The 27,845-nt window shown below is 38.8% G+C and overlaps 1 protein-coding gene across 1 annotated transcript in view; it reads left to right on the plus strand.

Annotated features, from left to right (window-relative positions):
• The window catches only part of GLP1R (glucagon like peptide 1 receptor), an 84,941-nt gene that overhangs the window by 23,490 nt on the left and 33,606 nt on the right, over positions 1-27,845 (plus strand). The window contains exons 2-3 of the mRNA XM_085575606.1: positions 4,066-4,162; positions 5,393-5,503. Of these exons, the coding sequence (XP_085431732.1) occupies positions 4,066-4,162; positions 5,393-5,503 (208 nt within the window). The remainder of the gene's footprint in view (positions 1-4,065; positions 4,163-5,392; positions 5,504-27,845) is intronic.

Here is a 27,845-nt window from a genome sequence, read left to right on the forward strand (position 1 = left end):
TGGAATTAGTTGCTGTGCTGATCCTGAGCAGAATAGCATTGAAATAATGTCTTCCTTTGGGCTTTTCAAAAAAGGGCCATGAAGTTTAAAAGTAATTCACTAATGCCCTTCTGAGCTAAAAGGCAGTAGATATAATCTGATTCCTCCTCTCGCAAGGTAGATATGACAGCATTACTATCCAAGTGAAGAATACCAAGGCTGTGCCAAATGGTTGTTCAATGCCAGGTTCCTTATAGTTTGCTTTTGAAGATTAAGATTAGCAATTTGAAGGTTCCAGTGATTGTAATGTGAGGCTTTAGCAGCAAGGCAAAGTCTTGCTTGTTATCCTGAAATACTAAAAACATGAAAAAGTTGTAGCGTAAGTGGTCCTGTTTAAAAAACAGACAAGCAAAGACAAAAGAAATGTAACTGTAAGGAGGAATTTCTCATTCTGTTGCATGTGAGACCTTATATGTGGTGGTGGGAGAAGAGAGAAGATAATCCCAGGGAACACCAGTTGCCTCTGAAGCTCTGAGAACTCTCCTTTTCACTTTAATTCCATTTCATGGTGCATTTTGTCTTGAGGCTTTATCCACTGTATGCTCAGATTTCACTGTATTAGAATATTGCTTGTGTGGCATTGATCACCTTGGATGTGGATGCTGCTTTTTGTTTCAGCAGGAATAGTTTCAAAGATGTTGAAAAGTGATTCAAATGCTTACTTTTACAGTAGGGCCTGTGAAGACTAATGATGGCTATAGAAAGTGCTTTCCTATGAAGGTGTTAAGGATTTGTAAAGAATTCTGACTGCAGAATGTTAAATGTGCTAATTTGGAGCGTGCTCACTAGAGATGAATTGCACTTAATTGTATACATACATCAAGAGACTCCCAGTCTCTGTCCTCTTGACTTGTCCTAATTTTTCTTCATTTGTTTCATGCTCCTTAGGCTGCATCATCACTCACCTCCTTGATGTCTTTCATCCATTCATGCCTTTTAGCTTCTCCACCTTAACCAGTCAGCTGTGTTTCCATCTCCTCTGCTATCCTTCTGTGATATATTTTCACTACTTCTGTTTTTCCACCCATGGTTAAATATAACAGGAAAATAACCCGGAGTAAACCCACAACTACATGCAATGCAATGAAAACAGTTCTGGCTTTAACAAAGCTATGCATTTTCCATTTGCTCCAAATTTTAGGTACTAACCTAGGAACCTTGGCTTGTATACTTCCATTTAGTACTTTGTTGCAGAAGGCTTTAAATAACTTCTCAAGAAAATACAGTATCTCATATTTGAATAACTACACATATGGTAAATCTGTGGCACTGTGTAACTTGTGATTCTTGTTTGTGTGGGCCATAAGCTCTGAGAAATGGAAAGTAGAATATATTAAAATCAAGTTGAAGTCCATTTGTCAGACAACAAACTACAGTATTTAGCTGAGTAACAGTGAACTGTTGCATAGAGAGAACAAATTATGTAGTCTTAGAATTTACATTTTATTTTCTTATTGCAACAAACTATATATAATAGAAAACAGTCTACCAAACAGGTGCTCTCCATGGAAAGGCATGTCTAAATATTTCACTTTTATAGTTTGCTAGTCTCCTTTGTAGAGTTGTCTTCTCACATGATGAAAAATCAGTATAAGTAGAATGCTTTTACTTTTTCATTAAATTACAGAATAGAGGCTTGCTTTTAAGCTGTAATTAAAGCTGGTTGTTCCTGCATTCATGAAGGCAACAGATGAAAGCTTGATTTAGAAAAATTCCTTCAAAGCTCCCTGACTCCAAAAGAGCTACTTTTCTTAGTGTAAGCAATTTTTAGGATATTGTCAGGATATTTTAAAAGGTAGAATCTTGTTTCTAAATAAAACTCTGTATGCATCTGTATCTTGTATTGATTTTAAAAGCTAACTTTGGATTAACTGGATGTAGTCATCAACATGCTTGATCAATAGTTACTTTTTGGGAAGATATGTGATATTTAGTAACTTCTTAAATTATACTGAATTTTAATTTAAGTATTCATCCTGAAAATGTTCCTTTTAATTCCTTTATAGAGTGTTAACCTAGTGATGAGAGGATAGTGAAACAGTCTTGTGTAACTTCAATTAACCACCCTTATAAAATGAAGACCTTTAAATGATTCTCTGATTCTAAAAGATATATAACCTAAAAGTCACTTTGTAAAGATGCTTGGAGAAACTTAAGTTTGAAAACTGATTCTCTGCCTGTATTCAGGTCATCTATTGTTACTCAGCCTACATGGATAAGTAAATGGTGATTTAATTACTGTTTATTTGTTTCTCTACACACACCTGTAGATTTATTTTAGGTGATGTTTTCTTTCCCCTTCAGGTATGTTGAGCATAGATTGCTATGATACAGGTTTGTTTTTCCATTCATTAGAATCCATTTGTTTTACAAGAGACAGACTTTGTAGCATTTATTGGCATAGATAAGGTGATTTAAATCAGTCAAACAGGGTCAGAGTTTCCAAGATCTACAGGCTTGTGCTTGTTTTGACTTCAGGGGGAGCTGACTAAGTCCTTCTAAAATTATGACCATGAGGCTCTGGCTACAAGTTATAGGTACTGACTCTTGAAATACAGGTATCTACTAAATGTTGTACTTTTCATCACATATGCAAGATCATATTTGTAATTAAATGTACTGGATTAATCCAGGCAGAAGCATTATGCATATAGTGCTTGTTTTATTTATTTTCAAATGGGTTTTCAATTGGAAGGATATAAAAGAAGAGGACTTGAGAGGTCTTTTCTGTTCTTTTATACCAAGGTGATTGCACTGGTGTCTAAATTTTAGTTGTATTGGCTGTAGTGGACAGAATTCAGTTTGACTTTCCTGATATGCAGTAGAGTTTTAAAATTACTTCTTCATTTTAAAATTATTCTTCCCATACTCTGGTTTTATTCTAACCATCTGGAAAAAGTTTAGAAGCACAAATGGAAAATAAAAATTAGCAATTGAAGCTGGGAGGGTAAAACTGCAAGGATTATTTACTTTCATGCTTCACTAAATAAACTGATTGGCATCTGGGATTAAATGAACTTCCACTTGCAGTATTAGTGTGTTGAACCATTAGGTTTGTGCTTTTGATTGTATGTCTGAGACATCCATGGCGCTTTCTTTTGAAAAAGAAGGATGAGTTACTTTCACTGTTAATCACTTACAGCCTCCTAATCCAGATATTTAAACTTGGTTTATATGAATACAAAGAGGGGGGAGAAGGAGTAATGTCTCTACTCAAGTACAGCGAGTAAAACTAGATCTCTGTGAGCCAGGTAGGACATCTGCTAGGGCTCAGTGAGCAGCCAGCCCTGAGTTAGCTGCTCACTCTAATAACAACCAAGTTCCTTTGTCCTCAGATCAAGATTGTACATATTTTTCCCCTGCCTTGTCCCTACTTGGGGTAGCTGATGGTGGAACCTGCAGCCTGTCAAAATGTGCAGAAAGGAGGCTCCACATCTTTCTGCATTTGCAGGAAAAGTATGCAGAATGAAGAGAAAAGCTGTTCATCAAAGGGAAAAAAAAGCTGGAAAAGCTTTCATGCACATTTTGGTGGAATGCTTGAGAACATCCACTGAATACAGTGAACTAACTTGTTTTCATTTATGGGAAAGCAGAAATACTGCTGTTGGAAGAAAAAAAACCCTTTTACTAATAAAGGACTTACTGTTGTCCCTGTCTTTTCATAAGATAATAAATCACAAAACGGGCATGTTTAAGAGAGTAAGGTTAGTTCAATGTGGGTTTCAGTAAGGATATGGTATAGTTTGTGAGGTTTTTGTTTCCTTGTGGTGCACATAGAAGGGGTTTTTTTTTGTTTTGCTTTTTTTGGGTTTGTTTGGGGTTTTTTTTTTTGTTTGTTTGGGTTTTTTTTGTTTTGTTTTTTTTTTTGTTGAAATTTGGCAAATACAAGCATTGTTGTCTGCCCTTTGTGATAAGCAGTGCTGTTCTGGCTTTTTGTAGTCATTTTCATACTCACCTGCTGACTTTGCATGAAAAATGCTACAGTTTAAACCCCTGCAGTGTCTGAAGACTTGTGATTTCTTTCAGAGCTCAGATGGGTCCCTCTCTGATGTTGTGCAGAAATGGAAGGAGTATCAGCTCCAGTGCCAGAAGTACTTGTATGAGACACCCCACATTGTGGCAGGTAAGCTGATTTGGTAGGGATAGGATGTGTTATTTTTTAAAATGCATGATAGCACTAGCAAGGCAGTGATTATGAATTTGAAAATACTTCTTTCTGGTCCATTGCTTCTTTATCCCATTTGCTCCTGCCTGCTCTCTGTGGAGCTCTTCCCTCTACTGGGGGGAAGTGTTTTATGGAGCAATTTCCTTGTAAAGATGTTTGTCCTTAGGTCCAGAGTGTTATGCAGTGGCAAGTGGTAGCTGTACCATATCAAACAGTCGCTAATGTAATAGACCTGAAACTTCTTTGTGTTAAGGTGTTAGGAAATCTGGGACCATGCTGTTCACATTGTGGGTTGTAAAGTTGGTATAAGCTATTCCAAGCCTTGTAAAATGCTGAAATGGTTTTGGAAAAAGCAAGTGACTAAAGGAGAATGTAGGAGGAATTTGTCTTAAGTGTTTGAGCTGCTGTAATATGCTGAGAGCATTTGTGATGTGCCAGCATTGTGGTGTTTAGAGGACAAGTGGTGACTTGTCAATAATGCTCACAATTGGACACCATGCGGCCTCTCCTCTGCTTCAGTGCTGTTGTGACAAACTGAAGATGTGTCTAAAGGTGTGCCTGTGAAGAATTCTTTCAAAACTGTTAATATTCCTTGTCTTAACTACATTATTATGTCAGAGTGAGAGCAGTAGCTGATGACAATGGCAGGGACACATTCATCTCCCTCTGCTACATTATTCTGTTGAGCAGTTGAGTGCTGCCCTCTAAGAATGATAGTTTAATGAATCTGAAGTAGAAATATTTTCATGTTGATTAAGTTGTAATGCAAAGTTATGGTTGTATGTGGGTATTTCATTGGTGGACCTATATATTAGGGTAGACTTTCCAACTGCATGTATTTGAACTATTCTGAGGAATTATCTTTAGTGTTCATAGTAGGAATTATTTTAAATTAAACTGTGACAAGTAAGGATGTAAAAAAATGATAGATAAATTAATACTAATCCATTATTTTCTTGTCTGTTGAGTCAGTGTAAGACCCTAATCTGTTCCTTAGTTCCTTCCTGAAACAACAGTTTCCTGTGGGAAGATAAACATACTTTTTGGATAAATAAATGTCATATAATTCCACATCAGAGCTTAAATGCGTGTGTCTGTATTTCCTTTTATATTCTGCTCTGCAGTCTTTTCCTTCCTGTTGTATTAGTACAAGGCAGGGGCATGAGCCTCCCTTCTCTCTCTCTGCAGAAGGCAAGTTCTGCAACAGAACATTTGATGATTATGCCTGCTGGCCAGATGGACTGCCTGGCACCTATGTGAATGTGAGCTGCCCCTGGTATCTTCCCTGGGCTAATGCAGGTAAGAGCCTTTCCTTGTATGCACAGCTTTTAACCAATACTATTTTCCTTGCCCAGTCTTAGCAAAGACAAGATTGGCTTAAATGTCTGTGAGTGCAGTCAGTTCTCTGTAACATAAAAATAGGAACTGATAGTAGTATGATACATTATTTATCTCTGTTTAGCAGGAGAAGAAGAAAATGAGAGAACAGACACTTAAAGGTTGTGTTTAATTTGGATATTTCTTGCTCTCATCTGGTTTTGCTGCTTGGATAGTGGTGACTATTAATAACAGCCTTCAGTAAGCATACAGGTTTATCTAACAATGATAATGGCTTAGTTGGAAAACAGAGATAAAAGTAACAAAGGTAACTGGTGCATCATCATGTAGAAAATACAGATGGAAAAGTCTAAAGTGAAAGTGTTTTGTGCTGCTTCCTGAGATAAACTTATTTCTCAGAATACAGTGAGATGAAGGCATTTTCAGTGGTTGCAAAGACTTCTTCTATGAAGGACTGAATGGCACCTTTAGATTTTACAGCCTTACGTGCATGTACACTTGAAGGCAAGGCATATTAGATAATTTTGTCTAGCATTTTGTCTTTCAAACCAGTGACTTGTACAGCTTATTCTTTATTAAGACCTTTCTATGCTTTGAAGTCTAAATGAAACAGTTTATTAGCCAGCTATGGCAGTGTGGAGAATTGGCTTTGGCTTCTGTGAAAGGACAGAGGATATTAGTTAATAAGGAAATATAGTTGTGATTGATGGGTGCAAAGTGTATGGTGTATTTATGGAGAACATGTTGTGTTGGTATGGAAGGATATCAGGAATGATAAAGAGAAGGGATGGGATAGTCAGAGATTAATTAAATGTAATATGGGACCTGAGCATAATACAAATAGCATGAAATAAGGGGTGGGGATGATCTTGGGTCTGGCTGAGTTGTTGATGACTTTATTCACAACAGCCCTTGCTCAGCGTAAAAGCATTTGCTCCAAGCCTTGCCCAAGGCCAGCAAGCCTGGGGGTCTGCATGAGGTTGGGAGATGACATAATTGGGACAGCTGATCTGATCTGACTAAAGGGATATTCCTGCTCTATGATGGGGTTGGCAGTAAAGCTCAGGGAAAGGATGAAGAAGAGGGAGAAGTGAGTAGAGGCATTCATGATGGTGTCTTCCCACATAATGGTTATCCATGCTGAGGCCCTGCTTTCCAAGACGTGGCTGGATGTCTGCCTGCTAATGGGAGGCAGTAAATAAATTCCTTATTTTGATTTACTTGCATATGCAGCTTTTGCTTTGCTTATTAAACTGTCATTATCTTGAAGGGCTGGTGGTGTGTGTGTGTGTAAATCCCCACACTTAAATCAAAATGTCACCACAACACTGACAAAGGTTAAAAATTTATGCATACAACACTACTACACCCCTTGGCCCTTCACTGCTTTATAACCACAAAAGATTCCCTGTAGTCGTACCCCTCTGTGGTAACATCCAGTCCCAGTTTTATCATTACTTATTTATCTTGACCAGCAAGATATTACATCTTTGTTTTTCTGCTCCATCCTGTTGAGGAGGGAAAGCAGCCAGGGTGTGTTTCGCGGGCCATCAGTCAGTTTACCTCATCCACCATGGAAGCACAGGGGCTGTAAAGAAGGCTCTGCCCTGGTGCCTGCAACATCTCCTCACTTCACCTCTGTCTTCTCTGAGCCTAGTGCTCTGTACAACGCTGTTTCTCACACTTTTTTTCTCACCCCTCACTGCCAGGCCGTGTTTGGATCTTCCTTGCATGTTTTCTCTGAGGTGCCATGGTCTAGTTTATGAGGTGGTGTTAGTTCATGGGTTGGACTCAATGATCTCAAAGGTCTTTTCCATCCTAGTTGATTCTGTGATCTTGGCTGAGGAGCTCAGCTGTGCCCTGCAGTGGGTCTTTGGAACCAGTTGTATCCAGCATGGGACAGCTTCAGTCTCTCCTTGCAGAGGCCACCCTTGGGTTACCTCTTCAGCCTTACCTGCTTTCCTAAGTGACTTAAGAAGTTAAAATGCTGTTTGCTAATCCTCCTCAGGTTGTTAAAGATGTTATGCTTTTGGAATGGATAAACAATCTTTTTCAAGTGTATGAAATTAATATTTACCTCATAATTAACATAAAATGACTAGGTATGGCAGAATTTTTTCATAATGCTTTTCTGTCTGAATACCTAAAACCCTTTACAGACTTTAATTTCTTTCCTCTAAACATATTTATTTTCCATCTTTAAGACCCTCGACTTCCAACTGCTCTTGAAACCACTGCTGGAAAAAGCCATGGTTTAATGCAATACTGCAGATTAATAAATTACTTGAATGTGCAATGTCTTTCATACTTTTGGAAGTAAGTTTTTTTAAAAAATTAATTATCCTGAAAATGGTGTTTGTTTCAGTGAGAAGAGCAGCATTTTGTAAACTCCTTGCTAGGGAGAATTGCAAAACACTTCAGAAAATCATTAAACCCTTGGATTTGTTCCCTTGTTATGCAAATTGTGCATATACCTCAACTTCTGTTTTAGCAGCGAGGAATAAGAACAGAACGAGGAGGCCTTTCACTGTCCAGTATAAGACAAGAAGTTTGTATCTGTGCCAGGTATGCAATTTAGGAGTCTGAATTACCATCACCTGATAGGATTCCATGACATCTTGTGGAGTCTTGTTCAACATGAATGCTAATGTGCCGCGCTCCCGCCCCAAATGAGCTGCTGTGATGAAAAGGTAATAATGGCTTTTTAATGGAAGATTGAGAACAATAGAAAATTGAATACCCTATGATTTGAAGTGGTCACTAAAGGATGTTTATTACTTGTTCTTGCTTAGCCCCCTACTTTGAAACTTGAAATAGGTTCTAGCAATGCACAACTTCCATCTCATCTCCTGGAAATGGAGAGGAGGAAAAGATGAGATGTTGTTTGGGAAGTACCTTCAAAACATATTCAGGGAAGGTCATCAAATATAAAGTGCTTCAGCCAAGTGTACTCAAATATTTAAGACTGCTGCTCCCTTGACTAGGAGTCAGGTTTTCAAGTTTGTAGAAAGCCTTGCTGGGGGTATACCCCCAGAAATCCCCTGGAAATTGAACTGAGTCACTTGAAACCAAATGCTGCTTATCATGGTGTACTGAAATGAAGGAAGGATTGAGTCTGAGTCTCTTCATGATTTAACCAGTTTGGTATAAAAATGTAGAAGAGCTGGAAGCAGGAAAAGGTGATCTAGGAAGCATACACTGGTCATTAAAGGATAACATTGGGAAAGCTATAGCCCACCCAGAATCTTATCAAGTGAGATGAAGAGCAACAAAAAGGGCTTCTAAACAGATATGAGGAAAAAATCTGGATCCACTGCTGAGTGCAGCAGAAGAATCTTCAGCAAAGAATGGGGAAATGACTGAACTATTCACTGCCTTCATCATGGCCTTTACTGGCAAAACTGACTTTTAGCAATCTGAGGCCACTGTGATCAGTGATAAAGTTGGAAGCAATGAAGACTTACTCCAACTGGATGAGGATCAGAATATAGAACACTTTCATGCGGCGTACCCAAATCCACAGCAATTGGTAGGATATGCTGATGAGTGGTGAATAAGCTGATTTAATACTGATGTGAGGTCATCCTTGAATATCTTTGAAAGGTCATAGCACTTGAGGGTGATTCACTACTATCTTCAAGAAGTCCAAGGAGGCAAACCTTGGGAATTACAGGTAATTTGCCTTCTGTCAGTTCCAGGCAAGTAACTGAACAAATAATCCTAGGAATGGTTTCCTAGCACTTAGAGGACAAGAAGGTGATTAGGAGTAGTCAATATAGGTTTATGAAGGTTAAATCATGCATGATGAACCTGATAAGAGAGCTAGCCTGGTGGCTAAGGGAAGAGCAATGAAGGGTTTATCTTGACTTTAGTAAGATTTTTGACACAGGCTCCCATAACATCCTCCTTGACAAACTGATGAAGTGTGAATTAGACAAAAGGCTGAAAAAAGTGACTGACAGGAATCCTGTGAGGTTCTGCTCCTGGAGAGGAATAGCTGATTGTATCAATGCTGACTGCCTGGAAAGCAACTTTGCAGAAAAGGCCTTGGAGGTACTGGTGGACACCAAGCTCAGCATGAGCAGCAATGTGCCCTTGAGGCAAGGGACGTCAATGGCTTCCTGGGTTGTATTAGGGAAGCATTAGTGGCCGTTCAAAAGGATGATCCTTCCCCTCTAATCTGAGGGGTGACACATCTGGAGTGCTTTGTCTGGTTCTGGGCTCCCCAGTATGAGAGACATGGACTTACTTCAGCAGGTCCAGCAAGTGACTAAAGCTTATTGAGGAATGGGAGGCTCTCTCTTATGAGGTGAGACTGAGAAAGCTGGTGTTCTTCAGCCTGGAGAAGAGAAGCCTCAGGGGAAATCTTATCAATGGGTATGCTCACATACTCAAATACAGAAAATTTCCTTTAAATGTAATTATTTTATGATTAGGTTTGTCAAATACTCTAGGAGAGATGACCCAGAGAGGTTCTAGAGTCTCTGTCCTTGAAGAAGGTGATCATAGCCTGTCTAGACATGAACCTGTGCAACTTGCTCTAGTTCCTTGCTGTATTTGGAAATATCCAGAGACTCAGTCCACTGTTGACTGCTTTGTGATTCTCTGTTTCTGTTAATTTTTTTTTATAAGATAAGTTTTGGTAACCAATTATTGTCAGTTGTTGCAAATTTCTGTTGGTGTCAGACAGAATGCAAGACGGGGAGAAGAATTTGCATGGAAAATATTTGGATAGCTGGAGCATTCCTTGGGGAATTCCAGGTTATGCAAACTATGCTTTAATAGCTTTTGCTGTTTGCATACCACTCTCATCCTAGTGGCTGTCAATCTTGAGCCTGCCCTTCTGCAAATCGCAACAGCAGATGTGGCCCAGCAGGTTGCCTGAAAATGGTATGAATAACTTTTTACATGCTCAGCAGGTATGTGAGTAATCCAACTGAACATGAGGTCAGTTCTTGTCCTTGTGTGATACCACAGAGCTGCTCACTGAGGTGTGATGTTCTTCTTGGTCCTCTAATGTGGCAGCTTCTGAATCCCTGTCTGTATTGTGGGCATGGTTCAGCAAGCAGTAGTGCTTTTTCCAGTTCTTTGGATTGCTCATTTATCTCAGGGTACAAGAGCAACTGCAGGCAGATGGCAATCTGTTCAGTGAGCAACTTGAGAGTTAATCTGGTGTCCAGTGCTGCATGCCTATTCAGACTTGTGTGCATACAGAGACTCAAGACCAGCCTTTTGCCAGACAAATCTGTGCAGGATGGGCTTACAGGTCTTTTGTGCTAAGGAATATGTACACTTGCAAGATTTTTCCTTACAAGATCACTTCCCTTGTGATTGCAATGTTTGTCTTCAGCCCTTTTTGAAAATGCTTCTTGCAAAGGCAGCCTATAAAGTACAGCACAATCAATACTGTCCCACTCATGTCAGATCTCTTTAGAAATGCTGATGCTGAGACTACTTTTTGTTGTGTTGCCTAGCAGGTGTGTCAGCATACTTGAAAGAGTCATTATTGGCATGCTGTCTGCAAGGATGGACTCTGAGGGCTGGGAATATGCTCATGATAATTGAATAGAAGAAAGATCACAACATTAGACCAAGATTTTATGGTTGAAACCATGTATGCCTGTACTGCTACAGACTTTTTTGTGACAGGCAAATAAATTAAACCTGAATTTTTAAAGGAAGTTTCTTATTACAGGTTGCACTGAAATAGTGGGCATTCATTTGTCGGTGCACTTCTGAGGTATATTCTCAATGTTGGGTTATTTTCTCTTTCTTCAGTGGCACTGCACTGCTGTCATTTTTTTCATCTGTAGTTATGCAGCAAACTAGATTGGAAATTTCACCCAACTGAGATGCAGGGATTTTTCCTCATTCCTTTGAGTTTTGGGGTTTTCTTTCCTTCTCTCATGTAGATTAGTTTCCTTATTGGTGTAATTGCAGCTGTATTAGCATTCACCTGCTTCAAGTATATTGCCCATTATATTATTTTCTTAAAATGAAATTGTGAAATAAAAATAATATAGGTATCTGGGTAATCAGTATTCCATTAATGCCAAAGTAGCTGAGGTTTAGAGTAGCCTCTGCTTCAGGTTAAATCATTGTCACTGGAATGAAAAATAGGTGGCTGATGTGTCTCACATCACAGGGGTTGGTATCCTGGCAAATTAGGAGCCCAGACACTGCAGGGCTGCAGCTACATGGCAAGAGTTCATAAAGTCATCTGTGTCCCTTGAGAGCTATATAAAATTGCTTTATGCATCTAGTGAGGGAGTTCTTTCTTGTTTCTTGACAGCAAGAAGCAGGATCATTGAGGCAAATGGAACATGGAAGGGAATCTAATTTTGGTCAAAGTATTCTGTTCAGGGCTCTGTAGGGAAATTCTTAAATTTCATCTTTGGGAAGATTTCTTGGTTTTCAAGTGTTATTTTTAAATGCTCAAAATATGAAGGGAAATGTGTAGACTATCAAAACAAGCACATTTTTCACTTCAGCATGCCTTGCTTCCCTAGCCCCAAAAAACCCAAACTAAAGCAAAGCTTTTTATTTTTTGCCTGGCTATACAACTTTGAAAGAGCAAGCTACAGAAGTTTCTCAGATCTGTGAAAGCTATTTCACTCTAGCTCTGTTTGGCTTTTATTTGTTCTTATGCAACTCCCACTTAGGGCATGTCTTTGTGGGGAGGTGCTGAAGTAGCAGGAGGGAGGTTATTGTTCGGTAAAGTTGCCGGTGCAGATTTTGGCCCACAGCCAGAGCTTGTTGAAGGCAAATTTTCTCTACTTGTGGCTGACAGAGTTGAAGCTTTTGCTCCTGTATGTGAAGCCCATTCAGGTTTTGATAACACTGAAGTTGCACCAGGTAAACTTTGCACACCTTGCTATCCACTTTGTACTTGGAGAGATTGACAAGTTCTGGGGCTGTAGCTGTCTTGAAGCTCAATCAGTGCAGAAGCATTGAGGGGAGCAGTAGGGGCTCCTTTAAGGAATGATGGGCACCTTGCCTCACTGGCTGTGTGCTTTTTCTTGTTACCTTCTCATAATTGAAGGCCAGCTGCCAGTAACACATGTGGATTTGGAAACTGTGGAGCTGCACAATTCATCTTGTAATTATGCCTCCTCTGGGGTTCTGATGTTTTATTGTTTAACAACACTAAATCCTTTTTAATTAAAAAACCTTCCAGAGGTACTAGTTTCAGACAAGAGTTGGGTGAACAGTAGCCCCATCAGTCGCTCCTATATGCACTGGATTGCACCAAGGCTGGCTGTGGACTTGCATTACAGATGTGGCTGTTGCTCAGATCTCTGCTCACAATCTGAAATCTTGGAATGCTTTTGTTTCAGCTTAGAACATGTTTCTGGTTTTGAGGGGTCTGGCACCTGAATTAGATTGATGTTACTCTGTGTATCTTGCTATGGCACAGTAGTGAATTTTGAAGCAACCTCTGTGCTGCTTGCTGAGACTGATTTAGTTTGAGCAGCTTTGGTGTCTGTTTCTTTGGAGGAAACTAAGCCAGAAGCTATACCCCAGGAGTGCATTGGATTCTTTTCAGTCCTGGAGGGAGGCATATAATAATTTGGTTGTACTACTATGAAGTCTTCCATAACAACCATATACAAGCCTTTGGGGAACTTCTGCACTACCAAGATCTCATTAAATTGTAATGTTTCTTGTGCCAGGTAAAAGTCCAGGTGGCTTGTATGCCTTAATTGATGTTGTCCATGAGGCTTCAGTGCTTTGTAGTTCCCTATGCTCTCGAAATCTACCTTTCTGCTAGTTTGAAATTGTTTTCTGTGTTTACTTAACTTCAATTGTCATCCACCTTTGCTTGAATCACTGTCTCCTATAATTCACTTTATTATCTGTATTACCCTCGCTTTACTATGTTAGTGTTGCAATGGTGACACCTGCTCCTTTGTTCTCCCAGATCATGAGGTAAAGTAGAGCCTGGGGACCCTTGGAAACAACATTGATTTCTAGCCTGTGACGTGAGAGACCTGAAAGTCTCTCTGGTGGCAGACTAACCCAGCAGAAATACCAGATGACCTCTGATAGTAACCTTGTGGCTTCCTCTGGCTGCTGGAGATGGAATCAGTATGATTAAATCGTGGAGATATCTGGCACCACAGCTGTACTTCACATAATAATTTTGCCCAGTCACAGAGACTGTATGAGCTGAGCTTCACGTGGGGGTGTGGAAATGCAGAGGTCAGACTGTGTTGCTGCTCCGGAGTACTGTCAGTTGCAAGAAGATATCAAAGTCAGATCTTTCTCATTTTCCCCTGCTGTAACCTAGATTCGAGACCCTCTTCCAGCACTCCTCATTTTCTCTCTGGTGGCAGAATATCTTTTCCTGATGTGTCATTAGGTAGGGACTCATAGGTGGAAGTGGGGTCTAACCTTGGAGCTCTGAAGTATCAGAGGTTAGCAGTTTAACCATGAGAATTTTATGATTGTTTAAAGCAATTTCCCTAGGGTTATGAGGTATAGGCTAACCTTATTGTGGTGCAGCAGAGATCATGGAAATTGTCTGCACAGTCCCCACTCAGCCTTAGTGTCATTAGTCTTGGCTGTTGCTTAAATCATTAATTAATACCTTCCTTCTTGTGTGGTGCATTTCTTTTCCCAAGAGTGTAATTGTACTTAGACAATTATGCAATTGTAATGGTATCACGTACAGCAATATTGAAGATTCCATTTCCTGCTACACAAGCAGGAAAACCAAAAGTTTGAACTGAATTTATATGATCCCAAACTAAATCTGTCTTTGACTGGGAGAAGGAGAAGGGCTGAGGAAGAAACCAGAACCTTGTTGTGTTTGTCAAGGTGTTGCCACAATTGCTTTGTATCTGTGACATGCTGTACCGTGACACAGGTTAGAATCATACATAGAATTCTGCCTCAGCAGGATTTTGTGTCATTGCTCCTGGGTGCCTTAACCATTGGAAAAGCTTCTGCAGGCAATCTTTTCTTAAATGTGATTTAGAACCCTTCTCAACCCCTTGCTATCAAACAGGGTTGGTGTTCAAGCATCTGCACTCCCAAGGCATCTGCTGTGCTGCAGGATTAAATCCAATGTCCTGGTCCTCTTCCCTTTCCCTGAGTTCCATTTGCAAGCTACTCAAACACAGAGAGAGAAGGAGTTTGGGGACAGAGTGCCATAGTGCCAGAAAGAAGCAAAAACATAAAAAAAAAAATGTTTGATTTTGTTTGTGAAACCTCTTATGGATAACAGTGCTGTGATGGTGAAACTCTTAATGCTGCCTGTGCAAAGCAAACCAAAGATACTCTGTTGCTTTTTAGAGGGCTCTGTGGAAAACCTACAGCTGAGGACCTAGGCATTTGTGTGAGAATTTTCCTTCAGACAGTTTTTGAAGTTATGTGCATGGTAGGAACATTTGGTTCAAGGGACCAAGTTAAACCTTGTGTGGTTTCATCTCTCTCACTTTTTGTTTAATCATCCAGCTTTGCAGTTTGAGATGGTCTTTTAAAACGGAGACAGCAGATGTCTTTGTGAGTATGTAGTTTAAGTACCTGCTTACCTTTTTTCATGCAAGAAAATAAATTTCACATCAACTATTGGATACTCTGAAGATTAGACATTTTTAAATTTTCTTCCCTTATTTGCTTTAATAAAACCAAGCTTCCAGAAAGTTCTCAATAATGCTGAAAAAGGTGTGATCCTTTTTCAGTGAAAAATGTTTCTTTGCATTTGCTAACCCATAAGCAATTCAAAATTTATATTTCCTTGCACCAGAAGCTGTCTCAAGCTAATTGGCAATTTCAGTTTGTTTAAAGTAATAATTAAAAAAAAAATCTCAGTCTTTCAAGTTCACCTCTGTCTCTGTTTGTCAATCTCCATCTGGTAGTATACTAGAGAACTCTGAAACATATGTTGCTCATCTCAAGGGTTGATATAGGGGCTGTTGGCAGAAATAATTTTTAAAATCATTAACAGATAGATGTTATTAACATGCATTTGTTTTGGGCCACATGGCAATGCCATTCTCAGTTTTATCAATTTTGCTTAAGTAAAAGAAACAGCTTTTTAAAGAAACTGATGCTTAACTTCAAATTGAGGTGCACACAATAGAGCAGTGACATATGACCTTCCACTTGGGCTGAGGTGTGACTTTCTGAAGGGACAATCTCTCTAGGAAAAGCTCTCTGCTCCGATTCCTTTCCTGCCGCAGCCAAAATACATCAAATGTGTTATAGAACAGGAAACTTTGCACATAGTCAGACATTGAAACACTTATATGTGTGATGGAAGCATGATGTTCATATGTCAGTATAGATCTGGTCACCTGAGACCTTCTAGGAAGAATTATGATTTTTGCACTGCTGGAGAAGCCTGCTGTAGGATGTCAGCTTGCAGTGTCTGTGGGAGTTGGAGCAGTTGGCAGGGCTGTATGTTTTCCAGAAATTTCTTAGTTATAACTGTATCATGGTTTTTGTTTAAAGTAATTCCTTGAAATGCACTGTCAAGGCACACCTCAGAAAAGACATAGCTGAGCTTCATTTTGTGAGTGCTTGAGATATTTCCTACAGCTGATCTGGCCATGAATAATGCCTTTCAGTAAGAAATGAACACCATCAGACCCAGCTGCAAGGAAGAGATGGACTGTCTCTGTGCCTTGCCTATGCTAGTCTAGCAGGTAGCTAAATATGTTTGATATCTTAGACTTCATCTGTGCTCTCATTACATACTTGCATAACTGAAGTTATCTACTTGCTTTTATTTGTTTTCTGTACCAGTGCACTCTTAAACAGAGTGACCTCAAAACTTTCTTCAGGTTACTTATGCCTAAGTGCTTGCAGTTTTTAATTGCTGTGGATGAGTAAAGTGAACTAATTAAGGGTCTGAATAAACAATGGTGTTTGTGTGTGCTACATAATTAAATGCCTTGCTGAAAACAGACTATTAACTTTCAGTTTGCTTAAATGTTGCTAATTAGTAAAATATTTGTTGTTTTGTTGGTTTTTTTTTTCCCCAAGTCCCAGAAGATGTGCCTGAATAGCTGATCTTAAAACAGTATAGGTGGAGAGCAACTTGCCCATATGGCTCACTTCTTCCTCTCCTTTTCAGGAATTCCTGGCACTTCCCTTGGGCTGTGGGGAAGACTCCTCTCACATCCAACCTATGTGTGTCCTCTCACCTAACAGTGTGTCCTTTCACCTAACAGATATGCTTCTGATGTGGTAGTGATCTTAAAGGTTATTTATTTTTCCAATATCCTCAGTTAAATTTTGTTGTAGATACAAACCAATCTACGTATATATGTGTGTATGTAAGTGCTTTATTTAAAGGCAGCTGAGTCTTTGCCTCTATCTTAGTAGCTTTGTGGTTGATTTTTTTATAATTTCATTTGACAGAGTAGTGCTGCAAAAAAATGTGGACTGACTTAAAAGGTGTCTGAATGCAAGTCTAATTATAGAACATCCTCCCTTTCATGCCATTTTGCATATGCTACTTTAACTTGAAAATACACTAATCTTTACAAGGATTATACTTCTTAATCATGCACACAGTTTTATTTGTTTAGAAGTATTATTCTTTTCTACTTGCATGTTTTATTGGTGACTTTCCCCTTGAGAGTTTTCTGTCATAGAGTAGATTTTTCCTGAGATACAAGGTCCCTGGTATGAATTTTCAAAGTGTTTAATCCTCCTCAAATGCTCCAAATATTAACAGTTAGGATTCCCATACATCACTTTAATAATAATAAATAAATAAATAAATAAAGCTTTTCTGGGCAATGTTTATGAGAGAACTTGGGTACATGATTTGTTTGGTGACAAAAATAATGCTGGTTGATGCCTGGTCAGACTCATACGACTTTCTGGTTCTAATTTACTTTTTGACAATTGGAATGAACAAAAATTAATTAGGCAAGAAAAGGATCAAGTGCTCAATGGTATATTTCCTCAGAAGGCAAAAAACTGGCTTACATGTGCAAAAACTGCCTGGTAATGGTCCTGGAGTTTAATAAGGCAGGACACCAACAATTCCTTTAAACAGAATGGAAGCATGGGTAAAATGTGGGAACTATTGTGGTTGTGTAACTGGTGAATGACAGTGGGCCTAAGTTTTTTTAAATGTGAGATAGCATTGGCAGTGAATATTCATGGGAAAGGATTGCTCCTTGGCAGGGAAAAGAAGAGTTTAAGTCAAAGGGATTTTATGTCCATCCAAATACCTTTCAAGCAATGAAAATTGAACAGAAATTAAATTGGAATCAAGAATTTGGGGAAAATTACCCATATAAGAGTATAAGAGATCCTGATTTTTAGATCAGGGATAGGTCCCAGCTTTGGGTTGGAGGGTAAGAATCATTGACTTTGTAAAGGAAATGTAAATCCAGATATAACTGCAGCTTTAGTGGCATACAGACGCTATTGACTGAAAAGATGGCGGTTTCCATAATGAAATTGCTTGGTCCTTTCTTTTTTTTTCATTATTTGATAGAGCTCATATTTGGTTTCTTACAGATTTGTAGCATTTGGCATGATGAGATTCAACAAATTAGAACTCTGTTTAAAGGCTGATGTTTTCCAAGAGCACTTTGTCAAAATCTTATTCTGTATTTCAGGATGTGGATGAGAAAGAGGAGTGTGGCTCCTGTGACGCTGGTGATATGTCTCTTGCTGCTTGTGGGGATGAATTCCTTATGTGTGATTGTTTGCAACTACAGTCTCCAGAGGCCAAATCAGTGTGGAGTAGTGTTCCTTTCTCTTGAAATGTGTGACTGTTGAGGTCAGATGTTGGCAGCAGTAGGTCCAGATCTAAGAGCAGATGTTCCTTGTAGATTTTGCCCCCTTCACTGCTTGGCTGGAGCAGGAGGAGCTTGGAGTATGATGAAGAAGGCTGTGAAATAGACTGGTGAGAAAGGAGATGTGAGAGTTTGGAGTTAGGTTATAATTTTAATTATGGTGGCTTTGAAAAATGGCAACCCTGAGTAGGAGCTGAGAGAGAAGTAGGAAAGTGTGGGGGGAAAGGGGGCAAGAGTGTGAAGGTAGAGCAGCAGCATTGAACTAAATATTGCAGCAGCAGGAAGGGTTGAAGGAATGAACCTGAAGAGAACCAAGGAGACGAATGTAGTTAGGGGAGAGAAGAATAGTGTCTTCAGTCTTTAAAATGGATGAAACGCTTTATATTATTTGTTCTGCTTTGAAGTATCCACATTATTTTGTGTAGATAGTAGCTAATTCTTGCAGAATTATAGTTAGCCCTAAATGAAGTTTAATAGTTTGAGATAAATTTTATGACTTATTTTCTGAAAGCTTCCTTTTGTTTAGGATATTTTGGATGATTTTACCTGTCTTGCAAGAGATGATAAATTTCAGATTATTTAATCAGTGGTTTTGTATACCATTGTTTTTGTGGATAACCAAATACCACTAATTTCCATGTTGCCAAGTACTGGCAGTTTGCTTGCAGCATCTGGCATTTCTTTTAGCCTCCATGTTCTGGAGCTTTTTGTTTTGCGCAGAAGCTGCATCAACCAACCAGTGTTCATTTGCCTGTGTACATCGCTCTCCCTACTGGCTGTGCATATTTAACACACATTGTCTTTTCTTAGTTTTTTTTTTAGCTCAGCAAGTATTATGCTAATGATTTGCCTAGCTTTTTTTCCTTTCTTTTTAACTTGTTTTGAGAGTTTTTTTTCTTATTTTTATAAGGCCGTGGAATATGAGCGTAGAATAGGGCCTTTGTCTGCCCTAGAGAAAACTTTAGTTACGTGGTTTGCAGCCTTTTAAGAGAGCTTCTCACTGCAGAAATTCTTTTTTGCATCATTTTAATATCCTCTAATAAGATGGCTTCTATTAATTACATTAACTGATACAATAACTTAAAACCACAAAACCTCTTAACAGCATTTTTACAAGTTTGTTTTGCATTAAACTTCCAATCGCATTTGTTGTTGCAATAAATGTATTCCAATCCACTTTTATTTATTCTGAACAAAACTTCTTATGGTACTTCTTGGTATCTTACTGTGAAAAATACATATTTTATGATTGGCTTTTTGCAAATGTTACAATGAATATTATATGTGTAATGTTAGAAAGTTATGCTGTATTAATTGTCTTTAAGTATTGTGTTAAATATAGTTTTAAGTTCCAACATAATGTTAAAATAGGGACTATGTATGTGGGGAAGGTTTTTTTTAGGAATGAGATACTCACTTTGAGGAACACCTAAATCTTCCAAAGGAGAGGAGTTTATGGCTTCTTACCAGAAGAAGCTAATTTCTTCAGTCCTTGCTCATACTCATACGACAGAGTTTCTTGTTTAGAATAGAATGTATGCATAACCATGAAGGATGTATGAATATGCAACAAGTGTATTGGTTTAAGGGTGGTTCCTTTGTTCACAAGGCATGCTTTTCATGACTTAGTGTCCAACAGAATCCGGATGTCTGTAATTCTTTGTTTTTTATTATCTTGTAATTGTCCTAACTCTAAACTTTATTACTCTAATCGTATTATTATTTTTATAACAATTTTATTATTATTAAACTTTTAAAATTTTAAAAGCCAAGTGATTGGCATTTTTTACATTACCAAATGGTGTCAAAGCTGTGCCATTATCATAAATACTTGTTTTTCATAAGCTGCCTTCTTTTATTGCATTAATTCACATATCTTTTATGGTTCATAAAATTCTTTATTAAACCAGATGCCCACATGCATGTGTGCACTTTTATGATTTTTTTTAAAGTTTATTTCAAAAAGTTATGTGAGGTGTCAGTGTTGTCTAGAATAGTTAATAACAGCCTTTTCTTCATACAAGTTCCTCAAATTAAATGCTTGCACCTTTTAGGGTAATGCTCTGTTAAAAACAATATTCTTTTCCAGAAAGGTATTTAAATTTTTGAGATGCTAACTCATACCCAGTGATGTGTACATTTGTGACTTAAGGAATACTTTGTGATTTGGTATGGTCGTCTTTGCTTCTATAACCTTTATTGGCTACCATTATGCAAGTAGTTTTTAATTATGAATCTATGTTCTGTGATTGTTTTCTTTTTCACAGATCTTATACCTTCAGTATGAGAAATGGATTTGCATGTGAGATGTAGTAAAGGGGGCTCTTCTCTGCAGGATCATTGCCTTATTAACTGAGAAAGTTGTGCTGAGTGAGGCAAGATGTTGCAGAGCTGGCAAGGATGACCTCTGCAATGAAGAGAACTGAATATGCCCGTGCAGAACAAATTTTCTTTTTGTATAAATGAGACTTTATTATGTTACCAAAATATGTTCTTTATTTTTGATCATCTCCTTATGCATATGATCTACTAGCCTTTAGTGCTCATTGGGGAGCTGAATTTTTGGTGGTCTTTGAATGGGCCATGCAATAAGATGATGTAGTATTTGGTATAGACTTGATTCATTCTGCTTAAATGTGGCTTGAATCTCACAGTAGTAAGAATAACTAATTTAACATTATCTCCCTCTCTTCTGTGTCCTGAATAAAACTGGATTCTATTGGAAAAACTGTATGACAGTGTATGTAGAAACATTGTTACTGGGTGGAACTAGAACTCATCTAAGTAGCTTTAGCTTAACACTTCCTGATTCTTGAATCTTTAGTGCTGTTGTGTTAACGTAATTTCAAAAGAAATGCTTTTAAATAATAATTAATATGCAGGCACCATTCCATGTGTGATGCCAAACATCTCCATCTGCAGTGTCTGTGACTTTGTGCTTTTGATAGCACAGCAGAGGATTCTGGCACTGAGAATTTCCAGGACATGTGAGGTGCCTGTGCTTGGTTGGATCTTCCCTGCACCATGTAAAGATGTCTGCTAGGTCTGCATGAGGTCATGTCAGGTGGTCACTTCAAGTTCTTGCTGCAGGAAGAAAATAATTTTCAGTAGTGTGTATAGTTTGGGTGAGAGGTGGGGAAACAGACTCAAACATCCCTATTGTGAATGTTCTCCATCACTAGCTCCTAGCTTCAAAGATCCAAGAATCCCTCAAAAAAAAAAAAAAAAAAAAAAAAAAAAAAGCCAAAACACTGCAAGGAAAAAGAGTAACGAGGAAAAAGAAAAGTAAATGCATTAACACTCCTACCAAGAGACAGACTTGAGCTTCCACCCACCTATCAGCCACCCCATGGTGCAAGTAAGCAAGCACAGTCTTGTTTTTTTTTTTTTCCTTTTTGTTATTGCAAAAGCAAAGGAGTTGAGATAACTAGTACATTATGATGGAAGAGGAATGGTGGGAAAGAATACTAAATAAAGTACCTGTAGTTAAACTGCCTATTGAGGTAATATAATTTCACATGATGTGGCATTAAGCCCAGCACAAAGGAGCACTTTGATAAGTGATTCTTGGACAGTGGTGCAGGCTGGGGCTCTTCCAGCTCCCTAGAGGTTTCAGGATCAGGCTGTTCCCTAATGGCATGCTTTTAGCTGCATGCTCCTAGGCATGAGTCCTGGGTTTAGGATGTCTTTGCAGAAAGCAGCAGGGGGGTTGGGGCTGAATGACACTTAGTAGCAGCTTTTATAGCCAGGAGTGATTCCTTTCAGGAGAGCATTGTCCAACTCACAGAAAGTGATAGCTGAACTACTGATGGGGGCGCAACCTCCTAAATTGTGGTAAGTTGCTGTCCCCATCAAAGGGCAGTTTGCTCATTTCAGGAACAAGCCAGTCTGTCTTGAAGACTGTAGTGATGCTCTCCTACTGCAGAGACCCTGCTTTATGGAGAAAATGGTTACCTTTTCCAAAACAATTTCCCTGTTGGAAGTAGAGAATGGATGTTAACAGAAGACAAGGATACTTGACACAGAGCAGACAGACAAAACTGCAGTCTCTTGTTCTTGTTCTCTCATCTCTCTGCCTGAATAGAATTGATTGGCTAGGGCATGTTGTAATTTATTATTACAATGAATAATGTTCCAGTTTATCCTCAGGGACAATTGGGTGAGTAATGTCACACTGACCTTGACACCCTGATGTTGTAAAATGCAGATGAGGTTGGCTGTTTCAAATACAGATGATACTCAATTTGTTTTTATTTCTAGTAAAAATGGGGCTAATAAGGAAAAGTTTTTGAGCTTTTTGCCCATCCTCTCCATACGTAAAAGTATTAAGCTACTTCTGGGATTTGATTTGATTTACAGGTTCAGTAGATAGAGGTTATTAGCTTCAATGCTAGCTCTCTACCTTTTATCAGCTCACAGAGACTGAGTTTTAGGCATCAGTTCATGTTTTAACATGTAATTCTAATGAGGTGTGATTGACACTGTTCAAATAAACTTGTGCCATTAAGCTGCTGTTCCAAAAGTTTTGCAATTTTTTGCACTTAAAAAGTAAATAAAATCAGATTCCCTATGCACTGGGTGTGGATTTATTTGCAGAGGATGGTAGCTAATTCTAGAATATAGTGGAATGATTTGAAACGTTGTATGAAACGGAAAACACAACAGTGAAGTGATACACAGAATAAATAAATAGACTCCACACTTAGGGTAGTTATGAAGTGGGTATGTATTGCCAGTGCCTGGCACAGGTGAGGTGAGATCACTCTCCAAGACTTGTGCACTGAGCTTTAGTCTGACCCAAACCTTTATTCCCAAAGGTGTTCCATATGCATTACATTACACAATTTTTCTATGCATATTCAACCCCTGGCACCGCCTGCCCTCGCCCCTCATGCTAAATAGGTCCACGCCCTTCTGGGCACACGTGGTTTGCTGTGGTGGACCTGTGGAGGTCTGTGGTGGTCTCTGAAGCTGAAGATCATGGTCTTCCTCATGGTTGAACTTTTGAACTCTTCCTGTCTGCACATGCGCTTTCAGTCTTTTGGTGCTTATCTGAGTACCATATGTTAATTTGGTAAGCTTGGAGACAGAGGAGCCTCTTTATCTGGGTTCTTTGTATTTTCGGTCCCTTTTTGTTATTGTTCTTTTGCAAGAAGCTTCAGTAATTTGCATTTTCTTATGCCCTTTTGTACCTTTGCGGAGGTTTCTTAAGAAAAAGGTTAAAATTCAATACATAATTCTACAAGCTAAAATATAAATGCTTAATTCATTTTGCTAACTTAAGTGAATTCTAAAAATCTCAACAGGACAGGCAAAAGGTATTGCAGGATAGCAAGGAGGCAAGAACCACCTTGAACCTTTAAAAATATTGTTCATCACTCTGGTCTGTTAAACTGCTGCTGGTCTTTGTATGCTTGGTGTTTTGACTGCATTAAAGGTAAGAGGGCCTGAGTCACTGCAGAAGTCAGGCATGGACAAATGTGATTTGCCTCTTAGTAAACCACCTGCGAGCAAGAAGCTGAAATTGCTCAGCAGCTGTGGGGGAATCTGTGTGGTGCCATCTTTCTGTCATGGCATACACACAACCTTCTAGCATGTCACTGTTAGTTTGTCTCAGTGTCTATTAATAACTGATTTTCTTTTCAGCGATGGCACTGCATGAAAGTTGCAGGAAATGAGGTTCCTAGTGAGCTTTGGACCAGGCCCTCAGCAAAGAGAGAATGTGTACATATACTATCCCTTTATCTGTTTTAGAAGGTTGAAGATCTCTGCTATCTTAAGCCATGACCACCTGTGCAGAGAGGGTAATAAAAAGTACATGCAAAAAAATAGTTTTGAAACCTTTTTAGGTAGCTTTATTGCAACCCACATGCTTTCCTCTGAGCAGAAAGAATGGTAAAACACTTGCAATTCTTGAGTCAAAACATTCCTGATTACAAGCTAGTGGATTCCTTGAGTTTTGTTGGATCTGCAACAAAGATGGGAATTTTGTATATTAGAAGATTTAAAGTCTCCAGGGTTTTATAGGTTATTTTGGAGAAACACCAAAGCAGAGCTGCTGGTGTTTTACTCTGTCCCTCACGTCACTGAGACAAGACTGGGGAAAAGCATTCAGCTCAGGTGAATCTCTTCTGAGCTGCTGGTCATTAACAACTTTTTCTGTGTTTGGGGAGTAGTAGGTGGCAGCCTGTGCCTGAGCTTGTTGCCCACAGGAGAAGTAGGTGGAGGCTGTTTGCCTTCCGCTTCTGGGAAATGGAGAAAGTAGGAATGTGGGCTGATGCAATCTGGGAATTTTGTTTCAGAGGCACACCTTTCCATGGGCATGCTGTGTGAAATCTGGGCTTTGGGCAGTCTCCTCCAGGCAGCTTCTCCGACTGATCACATGGCGCTCGAAGATGGCCACACCCTTGGGCTGGGTTTGCTTGGGAGACCCTGCATACTGCTGGTGTTGGATGGACCGAGCTGCAAGGCATGAAGGGTCTCATGTGTGCGGTGTTTATTAATGTCTGAGCCCTTCACAGTTCCACAGCAATGCTGTGTGGGTAATGGGGAGTCTGACATATTACTGAAAGCATTCCATTTCCACAACAGTGAGACTTGTTTTCACATTTCTGAGAGTAACTGGCTACCTGCAGTGCATCAGCCCTGTGTTATTTTCATGCCCTGCATTCTGCACTTTCTCAGCTCTTTCATGTGTTGTCCCATGTATCAACTAGAATCTTAATGGTACTTCAAAGTGGAAATTTTTATAACATTTTTATAAATGCTCTTTAAACATTCTTTTTTTATAACATTTTCTATCTCATAAGCATTTTGGCTAATAAATTATTCTATAGACCGGTATTCAGACTCTCATATTGTCATGTGCAGTCTCATCTATTTTGAATTAGCTTGATTTATTCTTTTACATTTTAAGGCTCTTCCTGGCTACAGATAGCCCACCTGGTCTTCACTTGCCTCAGAGTCCTGCACTGGTTACCCCTGATTTAGCAATTAGTGAGTCTATGATAATCTGACACAGCTGGCATGTGACCCTAGAAGTCTGTGGGAGCCATCCACTTTGAGAGTTTGTGACTCCTAGATGTGGCAGGAATGTTCCTGTCCAGTGTAATAGCATTATATTATTTTTTTCCTTCATATCTAAATGAATTGCCTTGTCTTTCTGTATGATAAAAAATTCCATGTTTCATTTACAGTAAACCTTTCAATTCTCTAATATATGCCAGCCTTCAGGATATACTAGATTTTCCTCTTCATTATTTAAAAAGTCTTATCAATAAAAAGAAAATTAAAGTGTGTCATAATGATTGGGAGAGAAAATAAATATATTGAAGCTAAGCATTCATTCCGATTAGACCTTGCCACTAAGAAACAGAGGCAGAGTGGGGGAATTCACAAAGAGTTTTAGAGAATGTGAAATAATGTTGAGGTTTGGGGTTTTCTTGTTTGCTTGTTTTTTAATTAGTTCTCTTTCAGAGGGGTGGGGTTTTTTTCCCTTGTGTTTTATTTTCCAGGAATATAGTCAAATTTCTTGTTTTCTGAGATTATGCCTCATAATAACTTCGTCTTGTAATACTTGGTTATAGCTGATCTAATGGCAGTCAGACAAAAGTTCCTAATCCTATGACCCTCTGGACTTAAACTTCCTGGTTTTCATGTTCATTGTCTCCAAGTACACACTATTTACTGATACCTAGGGCTGCTTTTGCATAGGTGTTTTGAATGGCATGCTTCAAATTGCTGACCACTAATCATAAAGGGGATGAGAGTGGGAATGATGTGTGATATCCTTAATATATTCATAGAATCATGGAATGGTTGGGTTGGGAGAGACCTGAAAGATCTAGTTCTAACCACCATGCCCTGGACTGAGATTATCTTTCACTAGGCCAGGTTGCTCAAATCCAGCCTGGTCTTGAACTCTTCCAGGGATGTGGTGTCCTCAGCCTCTCAACATAACCTGTTGCAGTGATTCACCACCTTTACAGTAAAGAATTTCTTTCTAATATCTAATCCAAATTTACTCTCAAGCTTTTCTTCTTCAGGAACTGAAAGGCTGTTGTAGGGTTTCTCTGGAGCCTTTTCTTCTCCAGGCTGAAGCAAAAAAGCCATTGAGAACCTCACAGCCCTCTGCCTGTCCTCTGCAGCCAGGTCTCCTATATCCTTTCTGAGAGGACCCATGTTTTCCTAGTCTTTCTTTTACTCCTGATGCTCCTAAATAAGCATTTTTATTACCCTTGAGCGACATCATAGCAATGGGCTAACCTAAGGAAGTGGTTGTCACTGGCAGTAGATAATGAGAGCAGGTGCAGTTAGTGGCTGTGAATGTGTGTTGCAGATGCTGTACCTAATATCTCCTTCTGTTTTTGTATGAACACATATCCTTAATATCCTTAATAGTAAGGAAAAAACCTCCATGAACATAGGTTAATTTTTATCTCATCTTGATATTACCTCTTACTGGTGTATTCAGTATAGCAATTACAAAACCAAATAGACTGTATACCAGAACCATTATCAGCTACCATTTAGCATACTCATTAAAAATGGCTTATTAGAATATTAATGTTTATATATTTTTTAACATTTATTACTTAGAGTACCTACTAGTTGTCTGCTGCTGACAATTATAAAATAGATTATCTGTTGTCAGCTAACATGCAAATAGCCTACTGGGTTGTTAGAATTTCAAATACATTTTAAAATTTTCCCATTGAACAGAAATACCAAATTCTAATTATTCTAGTTTGCAGTAATGAGGGAGCTGACAACAGGATGAGGTTGAAGCAGGCAAAGCTGGGTTTGAGCAAAAGCCGTAACTGGGAGGTGTTTTGATGCCCATGTAGAACTGAATCCTCATAACTCATCTTCTTATACCCATAATATTGTAAGTGTATTTTTCCAAACATTGTCTGGGCAGAGGCTAACCCTGGTTGAGGGATTGACTCAGCATTGCTTTTTGAGGGGTAGATTCATTATACAGAATAGGTCAGTTTACTGGATCAAAAATGTGATTAGTGAGAAACTTTATTTGCTAAACAGCTCATACAAGGACACTTCCAGTTGCTTGTGTCTACAGCTGTCTAAGCTGTTAGATTTCCCCAGTACTCCAGACACTAGACAGGGAATTTCTTTTCATACACTATTACTGAGTGCTGCTTTCCCTTTGCACTTTTTCTTTTGGTACTTCAGTCTGACATAATTTTATTAGGAGCCATTTCAATGTACTTGCTTTTACATTATCAAGCAGCTTACTGCTTGAGAAAGGTGTTTAATTTATTACTAATTTTGTTATTATAGAAAGGGTATAGAATAGAAAGGGTACTTAGTTTAGGAAAAGATTTATGGCTTCATTTTGTAGCACAGATGTTTGTATAAGCATTTATATTTTGGGAAGCTTGTGTTAGCATACCCGTTCTAAGGTTTCTCTGGGTCTGCATGCTTTTGGAAAAGAAAAAGTACATTTACTCTTTGTGTACCTTCTTTTCCATGTAGAATCTATATCTGAAGCTTAACATTCCTAGAATTTCTTTGTT

Source organism: Lonchura striata, chromosome 3 (assembly GCF_050655825.1).
Source record: "Lonchura striata isolate lonStrDom1 chromosome 3, ASM5065582v1, whole genome shotgun sequence".
Taxonomy (NCBI): domain Eukaryota; kingdom Metazoa; phylum Chordata; class Aves; order Passeriformes; family Estrildidae; genus Lonchura; species Lonchura striata.